The sequence below is a fragment of the Pseudopipra pipra genome, chromosome 2, assembly GCF_036250125.1.
Source record: "Pseudopipra pipra isolate bDixPip1 chromosome 2, bDixPip1.hap1, whole genome shotgun sequence".
In the NCBI taxonomy this organism is placed as follows: domain Eukaryota; kingdom Metazoa; phylum Chordata; class Aves; order Passeriformes; family Pipridae; genus Pseudopipra; species Pseudopipra pipra.
In genome coordinates, this window is record NC_087550.1 from 94,860,478 (window position 1) to 94,878,678 (window position 18,201).

The 18,201-nt window shown below is 39.5% G+C and overlaps 1 protein-coding gene across 1 annotated transcript in view; it reads left to right on the forward strand.

Annotated features, from left to right (window-relative positions):
• The window catches only part of IRS2 (insulin receptor substrate 2), a 48,838-nt gene extending 31,714 nt beyond the window's left edge, over nucleotides 1-17,124 (forward strand). Inside the window, exon 2 of the mRNA XM_064646532.1 lies at nucleotides 1,226-17,124. Within this exon, the coding sequence (XP_064502602.1) occupies nucleotides 1,226-1,242 (17 nt within the window). The 3' untranslated portion in view covers nucleotides 1,243-17,124. The remainder of the gene's footprint in view (nucleotides 1-1,225) is intronic.
• The last annotated feature ends 1,077 nt before the right edge of the window (nucleotides 17,125-18,201 follow it).

An 18,201-nucleotide genomic window follows, 5' to 3' on the forward strand; every position in this document is an offset into this window, starting at 1 on the left:
TTTAATTTCAGCTGCAGATAAATGTTTCTCTAAAGGTTTCAGAACAGTAAAGGTTAAAATTTCATCTTATTTATTTAAAGAACAATTATTAAAGTATTTCTACATTGAATAAAGTCTTTTCTTAGTAACAGGCTTGACCAAAGAGGAATAATGTTTTCCTTCAGGAAATATGTGGACAATATAAACATTTCATTTTTTTATTGACTGTGTCTGTATTTCTCATAAGGTAACAGACACCAGGATTTTTCTGTTCCAAGGGAATAAAAAGAAATGAGATTTCTAACTGAGCAGCTCTAGTCCAATGCCTTCAAAGCCAGAGAAGCAGCACTGCAAAGAAATTCAGGACATCATAATTTTCATTTTGAAAACTTGATCTTTTGTTGTTGAACAATAAGACTTATTATGTGATGTACCCACTTCCAGATTATATCTGTGATTTGTGCTCTTCATTTACAAATGTGCAGATTAGAAGAAACATACAGGGACCATGGGCAGAAGAACCTCATTTATGTTTGGTCTTACCTTTATGCTTTCCAGCCATTGAACTCCCTGTCCTATGAAAAATTATGAGCTCAAGAAACTGTGTTTTTGGACACTGTGATTGTCCTCCATTTGATGGGTTAAAGCAGTGATATACCGTCTCAGTGCGAGGTGCATCATCACTCTCATGCTGTTCAGTGACGTGCTTGGGTTCTCCTCTTAGGCAGAAGCAGCACAAGGATATAAATGGATACTCTGATAAAGGCCTCATTATACTTGTTACTACACAAGAAATCTCATGCTTTGTGTGCATTCAGATATAGTTTGCCAGATGTCAGTGTACCCATTGACATGCATTTGGAGGGTGTTTGTTTGTCCTGTTTTGCTGATGAGTGGGTGACTATTTTACTTGTCCTCTAGCACAGAAGATACAACAAGGATGCACCGAAGGTGCAACCTCTGAATGTCCCCATAATAATAATTCAAATGGCCCTCCAACATTTGTCCTCCAACTTTTGTCAGCCACCGGACTTCAACTTTGTGCCTCAGAGCCTGAAACACTAGCTGTGCCCCTCTCTTAGTCTATTTAAATCATCACATTGATCTGTGTGACTGAGATGTAGTGAGGACAAGGGCTTTGCAAAGCTCTTTTGGGATTGCTGTCTCACTGCATTATTCTGCAAGGAGGCTCTGGAAGATGTCTGACTTGAGCAAAAGACTTTTTTTATTTCCTTTTGCATTTCAGGTTTTTCAGGAGCCTGACAAGGAAAGAAATAAACCCCTCCAGCTAAGCAGAGAGCCATGTGCATCATTTTACAGGAAACCCTTATGGTGTTGGGTAAGGCAGTAGTGTAATACTTTATGCAACCTCCCTAGCCACTGGGATGGGGAGAACTAATGGGATGGATGTATGATCTGCTGAGGTCCACTCAAGCTGTTCCCGCTCCAGCCAGCCACACCAGTGGGGACATGTCACAAAACATCAAACTCAGCCTCGGCTAATTCTGCCATCATGCTCTCCCCACTGAGAGGACAAGAGTGCAGCCCTCAAAGTATTTTAGCACCTTCCTCTAAGGCAGCTGCTGGAGGAAAGTGTCCCCTGGCAGCCTCCCCGGTGGCTGCGCTCACAGCTTCCCCCTCACCCCTCCACAGCGTGTGTGTGGTGCAGCCATCTCTCAGATTTTGTCTGCCTCATTGACAGCACTAAAGAGGCTTTGTCAGCTGCTTTGCTGTCCTTTCTGGGATCCCCTGCTTGATTTCTATGCATGACTCCTTGGCAAGGAGCCAGCATTTTGTTTACCTCTTAAAAGAAGATTCATTAATATGTTTTTCCTGTTCAAGTTTATTTGCATAGGCAATTTTGCTTTCCTAGTCTTTTTTTTTTTCTATTGGCTGGACAATAAGGTAAGTTTGTTTTTATCATTGATATATTGGTGAGTTAAGTAATTGTTTGCTAAATGAACCACATACTGTTTGTTGTTTAAGGATTTTTAAAAATTTTTTAATTTTCTGAGCCAAGTTTGGCTAGTAGTTATTTTTGTACAGCCCCACTGAAGTCAATAGAATTGCTTATTTATAACTGAGCATCATAGCCTGCTGTAATTTTCTCTCAAGCCTTGTATAAAGGGTGTATTTATGTGATATATCCACTATTGCTAGCACCAATGGCCCTGCAAAGGGACTAGATGTAGTGTGAATGTTAGCAAATAAAGCCCCATTATTTCTAAACTGCCAGGATAAGATAACCTGAGAAATTTAAAAGAAACAATGCTGAAGATCTTGACTTGCATTAATATTACACTGCTGCCAAAAGTGGTGGTGCTATTTTAGTAGAGAAATCATATTCAGGTTTTTTCATGGTGTAGACAGGCTAATCAAAAAAAGTGACGAGAAAATAATGATTTCACAATTTTCACTGCACTGTTCTACAGAGTGTATAACTTTTTTTTTGTATTTTTAAATGATGAGATAACAATGAAGTTAGCAAAGTCTTTTTCCTTCTTGTTACATGCACTAAATGTTTTTTTTAAGCTCTCTGTGGCCAGTTTGTATATTCTTGATGGACTGTGAAATGAGAAGATGATAAAGAGTGTCTCTGCTCACAGTGCAGGTAGTTGGTGCTTTTAGGGAAGGGAGTGGTGCTTGGGTCAGTGAGACAGGCAGGGAGCAGTAACCTGTGCCTGCCTGGGCTCAGAGGTCCCGGCAGGTGGAGAGGAATCAGGGAGGCCAGATGCCCAACCTATTGCAGGGGTTTATAATGGCCCTTGTGATTATTTAAGTATAGGAGTTCATACAAAGCAAGAAGCGTAGCACAAGCTTTTCCATTCTTCTATCTTGGAGCTTAATTAAGTTTGTCCTACAGACTGTCATTTTGGGATGAAATTGTTTTAATCATTTAATCAAATGCATTCAAGGTCAGATTGAGAGAAGGAACTAATGAACGCATTCTGGAAGAAAGACACTTTCTGTTCAGTGCCACTCTGTCAGGGCATGGCTGAGACCAATTTCCTCTTCCTATAAAGCCATAGCATTGGGGCTTAAAAGACTTATGTTAAAAAAAAAATAATAAATCTTGTCCCTTCAGGATGGAAAAAAATGTGATTGATTGGCACCCTCAAAGAACGGAAGTCCTTGTCTAATTAACATCCTCATTTGCTTTCTTTTAGGGTAAAGCATTAGGTGATGCTGTGTAATGATCTTTTGTTCCATATTCTGTTGCCGGTTCTGCTAGCCCAGTGAATCAGGGTCAGCAATGCAACATTTTCCACTGGCCTCGTGACCACAGCAAGGAGTATTTTGAAAGCCAACTTCCACATTTCATCCTCAAAAGAGAGACATGTTCCAAAAAAGTGTAAGATCCCTTTGTCATCACGAATACCTATGTTTCAAGTTTAAAAACCTGTTTCCTTGGTAACTAGACTTGTTAGGCTAGTCTGCTCACACCATGCATGCAGAGGCCAGCACATATTGTACAAAGCTTATTGAGCCATTTAGCAAAAAAATTTAATGCATTAGATTTTTTGGTACTAATTTTAAAGGGCTCCTGAGAGACAAAAGATAAACTTTGCTGCTTGCCTTGTCCTATAAAATTGTCTTCTGTGATGCTGGAAGGTATTGTGATGGGGAATGGCAACAGTTACTTTGTGAGAGGAAAGTCGTTCTTCTCTGGATTTGCCTCTCCATCGCAATTCCTTCCTGGATTCCTCCCAAGTGCAGTCAGCTGCGATACCCCTTTACTGTACTTTTTCTCTCTATGAATGCTGCTGTTATGGAAGACATTTTAAACTTGGCTATTCATGGCATATCTCTGTGCTGTCGTCACATAGCCGTTCGATGGGCAGCAATTTGGATATTCCTGACTGGCAGTTTGACTCTCCACACCCAGACAATGTACATTCATAGCATCTTGGTTGCCTGCCACTTAGCCCATCTGTTGGATTGACTCTTTGCCCATTTAAAAGTCAGTCAGACAGGGGTGCAGGTGCCAAGAAAATGTGAATTGAGAAGGGGAGCCTGCATAACACTGCTGGCAGAGCATCTTCAGCAAGAGCGTCCTCCTTTGTGGCAGCCATCACTGCCAGATGCCTCCCTATAGTAGGTTACAACTGCTGACATTTGCGTACCAAGAAAAGGATACACGAGGCAGAGAAAAGGAGGGAAGAGTTTTCAGCGTAGCCTTGGCAACTTGCAAGGCAAGCTGTGTTGTTGCAGGTACTCGGTTTGGTTTGCAGCACAACTAACAGACATGTGGAGCTTGCAGGGTATTAAAAAGTTACTCAGTAGGAAGGAGAGCACATCGTTAGTGGGCTAAGGTGAACCTGAGGTAGCCTGTTACACTTGAGGAGAGAGCCAATGACCCAACAGAGATAGCTGCAGGAGGCCAGTAAAGGTATTTCTTCTCTTCATGGAGGAGACCTATACAAGAGTGTTAGCCCTGCCTGGGGAGCATTCCTGAACGCAGAGTAAAGATTCAAAGATAAGATCCCTTAAGATCATTCTCTCTTTTAGCCACAACCATGTTGTGCAGTGAAGAGAATTAACTCATCTGCATGTAACCTTTATAGTCAAAATCAGGAGAGTGTCACGCACGTGCATGCTTGAAATAATGCCCTTAAATGCATGTTTCCCTTCAAGTTTGACTCACTAGAATTACTTTATCTGTGAGACTAACTTGTGTATCTGTCTTGTCTGCTTGGACAGCCTTTTATATTCGGTGAATAGCCATTACTGCTGCTGCCCATCAGAGGCACAGGTAGCGTCTTTCCATCATCATTATTATACAGGAATATAAGACATAAATACCTCCAGAGTCTGTCAGTGGCTATGGTTCAGCAGTGCATTGCAACCCAAATAGTATTTAATGGGTAAATTTTTTTCTGCTTAAACTTAAATCATACATAGATGTGTGAAGCCAGTCTGAACTTCAGAATGTTTTAAATAATTCTTTATAAACTGAGGAAAGCAATCATCCCAAACTAGGTGAATAGCTCTGTGCAACTTCAATTACTATCTTATATTTCCAGAATTTTTGGTTTGTTGTTTGTTTGAGTTTTTTGTTTCTTTTTGTGTCAAACAAAGATGTGGCTTTCCCAGTTACCTCATGAAATACAGTACAGCACCAGGAGCCCATAACTTGTCCAGAGATGGTATCTTTCTTCTCATTAACCTGAGGAAGGAGTTGGTGGAAGGCACTGAAAGCAGAGAATTGCCCAGTCCTTTTATTTGAGAGCTTGCTGAAGTGAAAAGATGAGCTTTCAGGCACTGGGCAAGATTGTGATCATCCAACTCCTTTTCTGTCATCTGTTATTTTCATTTTCTGGTGTCTTTTGACCAGTGTCTAAACCCAAGAAGAGAATCCCATCTTCCACTAGCTTGGAGTAATGTACTGAAGAAAAATTGAACCAAAAGTGATGTCTGATGCTGTGCTCTGCTTTCCCTGATATCAGCAAGTAGCACTGAGGAATCTGATGCTTAACATGTTGTCTCTGAGCCAAGAATTAGGGACCACTGCCTGAGGGGACAAGAAGCAGATTTAGCATGCCTACTTGTCAGTTAATAGTCAGCCTTATGTTGTACAGTAACCACTCTATTTGCTCACTACAAGGGAAGATAAAACTCAGTTAGAATACAGTAAAAATCCCAAGCAAGAGCAACAATTCTCACCCCTCCCCCATTTCCACAAGTGTTAGGCAGCTTGCTGCAATTTTAAACACACATGATATCAAGTAGTACCAAAATTATTAGGTGCTGATGCATTCATAGCCTTTGCAACACCAATCTGCTGCTCTGTGGTGTGCTAGCCACATGGCCCACCTCCCTTGCCTCTTTCTCCACCCTTATCCCCTTAGATCTTACACCTTTGATTCTGTAAGATGTAGCCTGCACAGTCCTCTACCTGCACGAATTCTTTATTCAGGGGTAATGAGACACTGGAACATGTTGTCCAGATGAGTTGTGGATGCCTCATCCCTGGAAATGTTCAGTGCGAGATTGGTTGGGGCTTTGAGCAACCTGGTCTAGTGGAAGGTGACCCTGCTCATGGCAACCCAAACTGTTCTATAATTCTATGATACTAAGATTGGTGAGGAGAAACCATATCCTTGTTTTCAACTGGAGCCACATGCAACATGGCATTCGGTAGTATCTTTATCATAGAAGGTTCAAATGGCAATGTGTAAATCCAAATGTATGCCCAGGTAATTGGTTGTCAACAGATCAGTCTGTCCTGGGAAGAGGAAGAAGTACAGAAGAACAACTAGGATCACAGAGGAAATACTTAATATTCAGTCTGACTTGTACTAGGAAATTTCTAAGAATTGAAAAAAAAAACCAACAAAAAAAACCCTTCCTGGTGTTAATGTGCTGCAGTTCAATGAATAAAGTTCAGTCAATGAAAGCAACCTTTTAAAATAGCACAGCTTAATTCCTCACTCTTCTTCTGTGTACTCTACAGGCACTCCTGCCAGCAGCTGAACTGCTCCTTTTTGGTCCCAGAAAAATACTGGGTTTTTTTTCCTGTTATTAAAGACTATCCAGAACTCAGTTGAGAAAAACAAATATTATTTATTTAAACTGTTTGTTAAAATCAGAATAATTCTTTTGGGTCTGTATTTTTCATTAGGTCTTTTTCAAGAGCAGTTCTGCTGTATCTGTTGGTAGCCACAGATCATGAGAGAACTGTATGCTCAGTTCTAACCTAGGTTCCTTTCCCATTCTGTATCACGCATTGTTATGCCAGTGTTTGTAAAACACATCCTTTTGAGTTCCAGATATGGATACTGAGCATCAATATAATTAAAACCGTTTATAAACCCATGTAATATATGTGTGCTACATACTCTTTGCATGTTCTGTGTATTTTCTTTGCCTAAGCTTTATGCAATCACTTTAATAAATATCCTGTATAAGTAACATCCTCTTACACATTTACAGCACATTGCTTTAGAGGATGTACTTCCAAAATAGGTCAGTGAATCTGGAGGCTACAGCAAGAGGGAATGATGCTGATACCACAGTCACTCACAGCCAAGTTAAGCCAGCAGACATCACTGCCACTGGAGTTAGCAGTCCAGCATTCTCTTTGCTCCTGTGCATATTTAGAATCATAGAATCGTAGAATGTCTTGGGTTGGAAGGCATATTAAAGATCATCTAGTTCCAAACCCCCTACCAAGGGTGTTCCCCTTGAACCTGTGCTGTCCCTGATGCCACCTGAGGTTTCATGTAACTGCACAGTGCACTGGGCAGGGAAACCCAGCCAGGAGAGAGCTGGGTCGGGAAAAGAGGCTTGGCTAGCTCAGGCATGGGTCTGGTCCTCACTCTGGTCCACTGCATTGACACACACCTCCTGAATGCCAGAACAAGGGAAAGGGCAATGTTGAGTCAGAAAAAATGAGAATTGGATTGCTTCTTTTGGCCTCAGTGCCATACCAAAGCGTTTGTGGAAACAAAGCCTCTCAGTGCCAAGTCTGGAATTCTTGAATTAATGTGGTGAAACCATTAATAAAATCTTATTCTGGCCGAGAATTTTCTCTGGCCTATGATAAGCAGCATCCATTTCTTATTCTGTCAGGTTCCTGGAATACAGGCAATAAATCTATTCCTTTTTTATTGTTTTTGTGGAAGTTTGTGTAATAATGCTTGACTGCAGCGAGTGTTTTCCAGTCTGAGTTTGAATGCACTCCCTTTGCTTGCACTCCAAACAGATATTAAGGACTCATACATACATTTTTGCACATTTCTGGGGACCTTCATTGTCCCCATGATTCATCAGTGCCCTGCAGCAGTCACTGATGGAGTCTTGGGTATGTCCTGGCATGAAACCTAGAGCGTGGTGTACTTGCATGTAAGCAGGAGATAACTAGAGAGCAGCACAAGTGACTGCCCTTTGGAAATGTGCTCTGGTTACTGCCCTTCTCTGCATGATTCTTCCCAGAGTCTTCCAATCCAAAAGCAAAATGAGGTTAATGTAAGTGTCTTCAGGAAAAGATACTTTTTCGGGTGCTTGTATGGTGATGATTCAGGCGTTTGCTGCCTTTACCAGTGACATTTATCCATCTGTAAGCACAGCTTTTGCCCCACACTGTTAGACTGCAGCTGTTTGCACAATGCAGTGAGGTAACCTCATATGGGGCAAGGTCCAGCATGACTAGTCCTCAGTGAAAATATGTGCAATTTGGCACAAAAACGGAAGCCTTCCAAGCATTGCACAATCTCTCATTCAGAAATCCCAAATAAAAAACTCAATCCTGATGCCCTGCATGTAGGGATGGACTATGGGTTTCATGGTCTGTATAAGGACTTAATAAAGTAGCAAAGGGAGTTCCTGTTCACAAGAGTGCCTAGAGTGGGTGATAGGTAAGAGGGTAGCCTGGGTCAGCTCAGCTGAAGCGCAGGCATCTCAGGTGTGTGGAGGAGATATGCCTTCAAAGAAGGCATTGCAAATGGTCTTGGGATTCTGTAGACAGCTCTAGGTGGACTGTACAACAATGGGAGACTGTTTTTGTCCTCTGTCCTTGTTTAATTAGACCAGTGTATGGATATCTGAGATTGGAGGAAAACACTTCTAGTGTCTAGTGGCAGTAGGACGAAAATGCAAATTCTCTTGCAAAACATACCGGTCAGTGTTAGGGTTGTGAAACACTGAGAATATAGATGTGCCACTGAAACATCAGAAAATAAAAGTGTTTTCCCATCTTTCCAGCCATTTCCACCCCTTTAAAAACCTCTTTCAATTTGTTTTCTTTTATAGAGTCATGCATTTCTCCCTCCTCCAACCTTTTGTTTTACTATATTTAAGGTGGGAAACATCTCCTTTTCTTGTCAGTGTTGCTTTCATTTGTAGTTCTACTTTGTTTTGCAAAATAATTCAGGAATTCTTGATCCAAAGGCAATTGTTTGAAAGCATTTCAATAAAGTCTGTAAGGAGAAAGACATCTATTCTTCCGCTGTTCACTTTCTCTATAATTTTTCTGCTCTCCTTACCTTTACTGATGCCCATTAATTTGTCCATTTAGAATCCAAGGAAAAACCTGTTTTTATATTTTCTGAAAAAGCCAGAGATATTTTCTGTCCTTCACAAGATGCCACATGTGCAGTTTCCTTCCTGCCTTGAGGTCTGAAATCACCACAACAATGCCTTCTGCACCAAGGGCTCAGGGACTCCTCTGCAGCGAAACACTTGAACAAACACTTAAAGTTAAGCCTCTGCACAGCCTCATTGGAGGAGGTGAGGGAATATGAATGTACCTTGAAATGCACCGGGTTTTTGTATAAACATTATGAAGATTTGCATTCAAAAGGTAACTGATGAAATTTTTACCCTAAAAGTTGCTTTTCACTTGAAATGTCTTTTCAATTGATAACAAAATCATTTGACATTCCGCAGGAAGAAAACTGATAAACTCCAAAAAGCTAAGCTTCCAATGGGAATTTTTTTTTTTAATTCTCACAAAACATGAAAAAATAAGCAAATTGTAGTTGAATCCTTTATTTTACACAGGAACAAAAAAAATATATAAGACCATCGACCCTAGGTCTGAACTAAAAAATGACATGAAAATGAAGAGAGAAAAAATATGTTGAGTTTTGTTTGTTTGTTTTTCCTGCTATGTGATATATAAACCAACCTGAAAGTTTTGAAGATTAGATATGATGACTCCTGAGTCAGAGTCCAATTCTGCATGTTCAGCATGGTTGAATTTGACATTCATGTTTGTTCAGACTTTGCTTTTCCTTGGGAAGGAGAGTTTGCAGTTCCTGCTTTCTGGGGCTGTACATGACTGCGTAAGCTTTAAAGTACTGGAAAGCCCACCTGAAAAATCTATTCCTTTTAACTTAGAATAGTCATGTATGTCTCAGGGATTGCTGTACATCCCTAGAGGTGTCTCCAAGATAACCATGCAGACTAGGGTATCTTGAAGTCAGTTAAGGTGTCCAAGGAATGCAGCTGCCTAATGAAGAACTGTAAATATTTGCATCAGACAAATGCACTTGGAAATAGATGAGTAACCTGTTTCTGATGCAGGGAATTAATCATGCAGTCTTCACACAAAGAATCTGAAAGATGAGGCCCCGTGTCGTTTGGATTAAGATGTCACTATGTTGTTATCTGGGATGAAGTGTAGGATTTATATAAACATCATCTTTCCCTTGCTGAGGATCAGCCAATTCAAACAACTTGAATAAGTGGTTTCCATCCTAAAGAGGGCTATGTTTACATCTTGAGCGGCTGTTGCTGTGGTTTGGTCCTGTGCAAAATCAAACCAAACCAAAACCCTATAGAATTTCACATTCCTTACACGGTTTCTGATCTTCTTGGACATATTGGCTGTTTTGTTAATCTGGCAATAAAAAGCCCAGGCACCTTGGCCAGGGAAGGAATATTCCTACCTAGTGGGACCACCAGGTTTTGGGAAGTACTGTTGTGTTTCCTCTGCCACCTCCTCCAGAACTGAGAAAGGAGGGAAGAGAGAAGGGGAAGTGACATTTTTTTCCTTGTAAGTGGCTTCATGGGAGCTGTATAGATAACGTCTTCTATTGACATCTATCTTAGTCATTGCAGCTCATTTTCTGCCTCTCTCATTGATTGGGGAAGGATCTGGCAGCCTCAGATAGCGGGGCTCTGGACTGATAATCACTCTCTTGATATTATATGCTGGAGTGGCCATCACAGCTTCATTAGCTACCTCCAGTATGATGACTTGGAGAGTGCCTTCGAGATCAGGGAGCTGGGACTGGGGCTTCGTAATCAATAATTTCAAACCAATTTCTGGCCACCCTGATCAACTACACAGAGTTCCCTGAGAGAAGATCAGGGTCCTTATTTCTCCCTTAAGAATGAAACATTAAATTTCATTCTTCAGTGTTTTTTCCTTCTTTATAGAAATCCCTACTTGTATAACTCTGGTAGCTTTAATACTTTAAACAAACACAAACATAAGGAAGAACACAATTCCATATTGCTTACTTGTTTTGCAATTCATATGGCCCTGACAAGAATTTTTTTACTTTGAAATTTGGAACCTGCATATTAACGCACTTTATCTTGCCAAGCTAGTTCAAGCAAGGTCTGATGAAAGCCACCTTTGATTTGATCTTTTGTTTGCATTAAATGCCTTTTTGAACTTTGGTGAGGGTGGCTGACCTTTAGAATAAAAAGCTATACTGGTACAATGCAGCTAGAAGCATTAAACAAGTGTACTGACAGTTAAATGAAAAGTGACTGGCTGGGCTAGGTACACCTGTCATGTTAATGCTGCCAGGGGAACTTGGTGCTCACATGATTAGTTTTGTTTTGTTGGTTTGTTTTTTTTTTTTCCTCCTATAAATCTCAGTTATATAAATTTGCTAGGGGGATTTACATCTACAACTCTGGCTTCAGAGGTGCCTAGCATGATATTTAAAGGAACTCTAGTTCCTTCTCTCTGGAATGCAGGATCAAGAGAGGGCTTACACATTAAAAGTGAAAAGCTAAATCAAACAGCAGTATCTTATTCTTTAAAGTAAACAGAGCAAAGGCTATTGGTGTCAGCCACAGCAGCAGTCGGGTATGTACTGACAGAAGAGACTGAAGAGATTTTTTCTAACAGAGGAAATTATTGGGGTTTGTTTACTTTTTCCAAGGAGAAAATGATCTTTTCAAAGGATGTAGGATGATAATCATCATCATCATCATCATCAACCCAAAGGCAGACTGTTTTCAGCAAAAATATTGAAATTACTCAGCTTATGGTCCTTTTTGGAAAACTGCTGATCACCCCAAGTTCAAAGAGGTCAGTTGAAAATTAGGTAATGCTCTCAAAATCCCCATGGCAGGATGAGACAGTGCTTTCAGGAATTACATCCTGATTTATCATTAATTAGATGTAGGTGAGGAACTCCAGACTCATGAACAATTTTACCAATAGGTAAAGCTTTTTTGCACAGTCATGTTGAAGGACACAGTGATTTGCTGGCACTGTTGCTGTTTACCTTGCTTCTTTGTGAAAACAAATTTCTGTTTCATTTCTTAGGCTACCAGGATTCTGTCATCTATTTTGGGTTTCTTAATCCCATGCTAAATTACTGTGTGCTTGATTACAGTTTGCTCCATCAAGGGTTAACTCCAGTGTAATGAAGTACAAAAATGGAACATGACAATGAAAACCGAAGTCTCAGCTGTGAAAATGGAAAAAAATCAGAAAGAACCGTAGTTTCATACAATGGCAAGTATCAGACAAGGATTTTAGTAACTTATCAATGCTAACATCATCTTATCACTGAGAAGTTGTTGATTTCAGGGTTCTTACTCCTTTTTTCTTTGCAAGTCTGTTACTATTGAAAAGAGACTGGTCTATCCTTATTTTGAATCCTTTAGGCAATGCAAAGAAGACAAAACCTGTTTCAACAGCATCACTCCAGTGATTTCTGGCAATGGCATCCTGCTATTTGTTCTTGCTTTGGGGTCATGTGCAACAAATACTGTTGGCTTAAGAGGAGTTGACGAAAATTGCAAGTTATATGCTGGTAAATTCTGGAAGGAAGATTAGTCCTTGAAAGGTGGCTCAGTGTCGTAAAGTTGCCTCGGAGAGTTTTAAAAGTTATGTCAGGCAATGGATACATGTACAGTTTTGTTGCATCCTCTGCTCCAAAGTCCAGCCTGGTAAGGCTGGGGTGCAGCCATTTGTTTCCACCCTTTGAAGTGCCAACAGACACGCACATCTGTGAAAATAGCATCACACAGAGGAGTTTTGCTTAGTAATGATAATCCAGTTCTCTCTTATATACAAAAAGCCTGACTTCAAGGGAATAATTATTATTGGTTGCAGTGGTTATCTTTTTATTAATGCTGCTATTTTTTCAAAGAGTAATAACAAGTTTTCCTGACACAACTGAGCCAAATGAATAACTGTTCCATAACAGACCACATTCCATCCTTTTTCTCCTTTGCTTTTCTTTTCTTGCCCTGTTTCTTCCACATATCTCACTTATTTTCACACTCTTTAAGCTAATTCCCTCATTTGGAAAAAACAAACAAACAAACTAAAAAACAACCCTATGTTTTTTGTTCCACCTAATGTTAGTGTAATTTTAATGAACTGAATTCGCTAAACTTCTTAGTTGTCCCTCTGTGCTGCCAGACAACCAGCACAGCTGGCACAAGGTAAGCAAGAGTCCAGACACGGCAAAGGCAAGCAGGCTTTCTCTTTTCCTACAGCAAAACAGTTATTTGGGTAATGCTGCTGAACAAAGCCATACTCCAAAAACTTCATTCCAGTGACATTTTTCCAGTAATATTTTTCCTATCAGCAAAACCAGTGTAAGAGGTTCTGATTCTGATTTTTCCTATTCCTCTCTCTGTTCTCACTGTCCACGATGTTTCTCTTACTAGTTTGTTAGCTGTGCTTATACAACTATTTGTAGAGATGTCTTGCAAACTGGGATCACTGAAATTATCAAATTCCCTTTTCAAAAGTAGTTTTAAAGAAACCCCCCTCCACCTCTGATCCTTCTGGTGATTGCCATCAGAGCACAGCCCAAAGAAGCCAAAGTCAGCCCCGCAGCCCCTTCAGCTGGCAGAGCTAGGAGGGCGCTGAGTTGCAGTTGTGAGCAAAGTGGGTTTGCAAAGAAGGGAACCAAGTGTGCAGGAACAGGGGAGCGAGAAACTGTTTTACACTGCTTTACCATTGGAGAAAACAAGTGTCTAGATTTAAGGGGTTTTTTTGCAGATTTGGGTTTTGTTTTCAGTAAAGGCTGCAGGAAACATAACGAGGTAACGTTCAGCAACAGATGAAGCAGAACTTCTAACCACTGATGTAAGTATAAACTTTAACCACCATTTTTCTAACCACTGATGTAAGTATAAATTTTTACAGTGACAACAAAAGGCTAAGGACATCAAGGTGACGGCTGTGTTTTCAGCTTTGATCATATAAATTGAGAACTGTTGCCAGCTGAGAACAGTTCAGCCTTTCCTGCGATCCAGCTTTAACAAAGAAGCAATTTTGCTGTGGGAGCTTGTGGGCCTTATTTGTTACACCTGACTGACCCATACTTAGAAAATGTATAATAAAGAACATTTTCTAGGTTTGGAATGAAAGAAATGCTCATCATCATAGCTGTGGTTGCTTGGCATAGGAGAATGTGAAGTAGACCATGATATTCTGCTAAATCCAGATTAAGGAAACCTTCAAACTTCCTATTTCCTGATAGATCTTTGTCTAGCGTTACATCCAACCTCAATCAAAAATACACAATGACCACCTCATAAGTTCTCATGAGCTGTAATTTATATGCTTGTATAAAATACAACTGTCAGTTTAGTTGTTTACATGAGATACAGATTTTTGTTGGTAAAGAATATATATATTGCGAGCTGAATTCTTTGAATACCAGGCATGAGGGAATGTTGTCTCCCCAGGGTCTTAATGATTTGTTTATATTGAAAACAAAAATATTCCCTAGCAAGCTTCTGCTTATGGGGAGATGACTTCACCTGAAAGGGACCTTAATAAGTCGCAGAGTTAGATGGGGAGGGCAAATAACCCCTCAGGAGAAGTGTCAAAATTATCACTCCGATTAAATTGCAGATCACAGGTGTCTGTGGTGGAGTAAAGGTTTGAGCTTGAATATGAGCTCAATAGGAATCCACCTTCAACAAGATTTTCTTCTGAGAGCAAAAGACAATAGTTTCATCCTAAGAACAGTGTGCGTGGGAGCATTTTAGGAGTATTTGAAATGAAGAAAAATGTCTTTGAGTGGATCTCAAGTGCGAACACATGTAATCATTATTCCCTATTTTATTTGTTTAAATATGAATTTAAACCAAGTAATAAGTCTGTAACTATTTGAATCACAGTAAATGGTTGTTTTCCATAACTGTTTCTGCATCTACTTCTGTATCTATTTCTTAATGTCTTGGGATAAAGTTGATTTGAGGGTAATGCAAACACCAACATGGTTTTTCCTCTGGATGTGATGACCCTTAAATCCTGGATTGTTTATCACTTTTCCGTGTCAGCACCGCAGTGAGCATATTTTGGAGGACTGAAGAGCTAGTGTTCCTTCTCTAATTTATAAAAATTATTTGAAATATAGAGCATCACTCTAAATAAAATATATTTCAATAAGTAGTGTTAGCCATTTTTTCAAAGTCACTGATACAAGAGAGTGCTCATGCTGAACCCTAGATATCATTGGAAACAAAGATATTTCAAAGAACCATATCATAGACGAACCATATTCTCATAGTAGGAGATTAAAATAAATTTGTTTAAAATCTCAAATGCATTATTTAGTAAGCAAATAAAGAGCCATGAAGCACAGGCCAGCTGTTATTAGCATATATTACAGTAATATGGAACATATCAGATTTATAATTATGTGAATAATAAACAAAAAGGAAGAATATGTATTCTAGAGATTGCTGCGAGTGTATGACATTTAGGACTCGTTCTACCTAACTTAACCTCAGTTCACCCTCAAAGTTTCAAGAAAGTTTTAGTGCCAGTGCAGGTGGGATTTTAATCAGGAACACAGGCTCAGTGCCAGAAGGGATAGAAGTCTCCTTTGTTTACAGTCAGAACTGCTTTCTGATCTTCACCCATTGAAAACTGTCATTCAGCTTTAAAAATATAAATGTTCTCACTACTGATGCTTTCCATACTTCTTATTTCTTGTTACTATGACTAAAGGTAAGCTAGGCATGCACTTTTTGCAATTGCTACTCATGCTTTGCTAAGCTGGTACTGATGTTGTTATCTCAGACTATTTCTAATGCTCCGACTCTATGATTCTATCCTACACTATTCAATATACTAAGAGTCAAGATTAAATTTTTGATCTGTACCTGAACCTTAGCAAAATCCTTTAGGAAATCTTCTGTGGAGGTTACAATTCAGTTTCTTTCTGTTTGAACAGGTCTGTCTAGCTCTGTCTTATAGAAACCAAGAGCTTCCAATAAGTCAAAATAAGGTTTGTAATTTTTATGAATGATAGAACCACAGTAGTGACATTAAAAAGGCTGAAAAAAGATGAAAGATGCATACCCTAATGCTTTGAGATCAGTGTTACCTAGGTGGAATTCAGAAAAAACACTGACTGTGAAGTTATTTGATCTATCTTAGAAGTTCTTGGAAGAATTTCTTTGGCTACTTCCAGAGATGTGCATGGTCTGCCACTTTGAACTATTGTAGGCATTCTGGGGCTATGAAGATTTATTTTTCAAGCCCCAAGAAACATGCAAGTCATCACCAAAAGCTAACTAAGATATAAAGTATGTGCTATCAAAACTTCAAAGCAAGGAGTAAAAAAAAGCGGCTGCAACTGTGGGGTTCACAGGAGATTTATTTTCCTAATGTGACTGATTTGACAAGGAGAGGGCATAAAACACTAAGGCTGTTGTTGCTGATGGGGGGGGGGGGGTGTGGGGGGTGTTTGCTACAGAGTTACCAGGTCACATTACCCAGTCCTGTGCAGAAATGTAATCGCATCAACATTTTCTAGTAAGGCAGGTGAGATATTACCCAAGTGGATACACATGGATATAAGCTAGTTACTCTGGGTAATACCTAATTTACTGCAGAATTTGGGTGATACCTAATTTACTACAGTATTTTAGAAAGGTCTGTAACTGGAGGTAATTTTGCAGAAGAGGAGGTGCTAGAATGCAGTTCCAATGGTGACTGGGAGAGATGTTTTGCTGTTGACTGGTCAAAACAGTTTCTACCGCAGCTTTATGGTTTGTTCTGGCTGAGATCTTTCAGTGTTTATAAATATTCCATGTTAGACACCTTGTTAAGGGAAAAGCTTTTGAGTTTGTGAATGTAAATCCCCAGACAAAATAGGGATAAAAAGATTTAAGAAATGGAGCTAAGACTGAACATTCAGGAAACGTGAGAAGATGAAGATGTGACAATGGGAATGCAGAATACTTGTAGTCCATTTGGATGTCTTCTTGAAGAATTTGTTCAGGAGAGAAAAGGAAATTGGAATATTACTGGGTAATAAAGTAAAAAATTCATGGATTTTGAAATTGGGTTCTGTGTGATTTTGAATTAACATCTATAGAGTCCTGCTGGCTTTATCCAGGAATGTAAACAATGAATGAAATTGATCCATCATATTCCTCCTTTAAATAAAGAACACGATTTCTCAGTTTGCATACTATCTTTTTGTTGTTGTTGTTGTTGTTGTTGTTGTTGTTCTCACAAGGTCTAAAGACCATATTTGAAACAGTTTTCTCTCTGTTACTAGGACTTTATCCTTTTTCCCTTTCCCATAACATAATTGTCTCTGACTCAGGTTCTGAGAACAATTCAGACTATTTTACTAAATCAATAGGAATATTTTATTGCTTGTTTTCCTTTCTGCTTTATTTCCTTGTTCCTTACTGTGCTGCTGTCCTGTAACTGTTATTTTTATTCTGTTTTTAATTGGAAGACTAGTAACCAACAGTTAAATTTTCTTGTTGGTTCCTTTTCCACTTAGTCAAAGGAAAATTCAAAATATAGGTTCTAAGGAAAATTCAACATATAGGTTCTTAGGAAAATTTCTTTGTGGAGGTAGCAAAAAGGACTTCTTTCATTGCTCCTGGGTAGGAGGAGTGTGAATGGAAGAAATGAGTGCAGGGGATTTTTCTTCCTTTGAAGCTTTTTTCCACTCTCTGGATCCCTAAACAGTACCCTGATAAGGAAGACAGACTTTACTGCCAGTTTATGAAGGACCTGTTTCTGCATGTATAGAGCATCTCCTCCCTTATAGGGTATGAAGAAACATTTCAGATCTGCCAGATCTAAAACCAAGTCATAACTCTGGCAGTCACTGTGAATAGTCATTACTTCTGTACGTTCATTATCTTACAAAGTTGGGCTCGAAACCACATGTGATGAGATAAGGGAAAATCTTGGCCTTTAAAAGTCTTAGGGAGTTTTGCTGCTGGCTTGACTGGAGTCAGGATTTCACCTTGAGTATATTTAGCCTGTTGAATGTCCTAAATTCCACTACAGAGTAGATGGTTTCTTATCTTTCTCAAGTGGCTAATGTCTCAAGGACTTGTAGATCCCTCCAGAAAAAGAAACTAGAATTGCCTTAGAATCTGTTCGTTCAGATTCATGACTCTGTACTCATGTATTGAAATGCAAGAGATTAATCTGATTTTAAATGACAGGTGAATGTCTTCAGTTCAGGCATATGGTACATATGCAACAATTCTGCAAATGGATCCTTCCTAGATAATTAACAG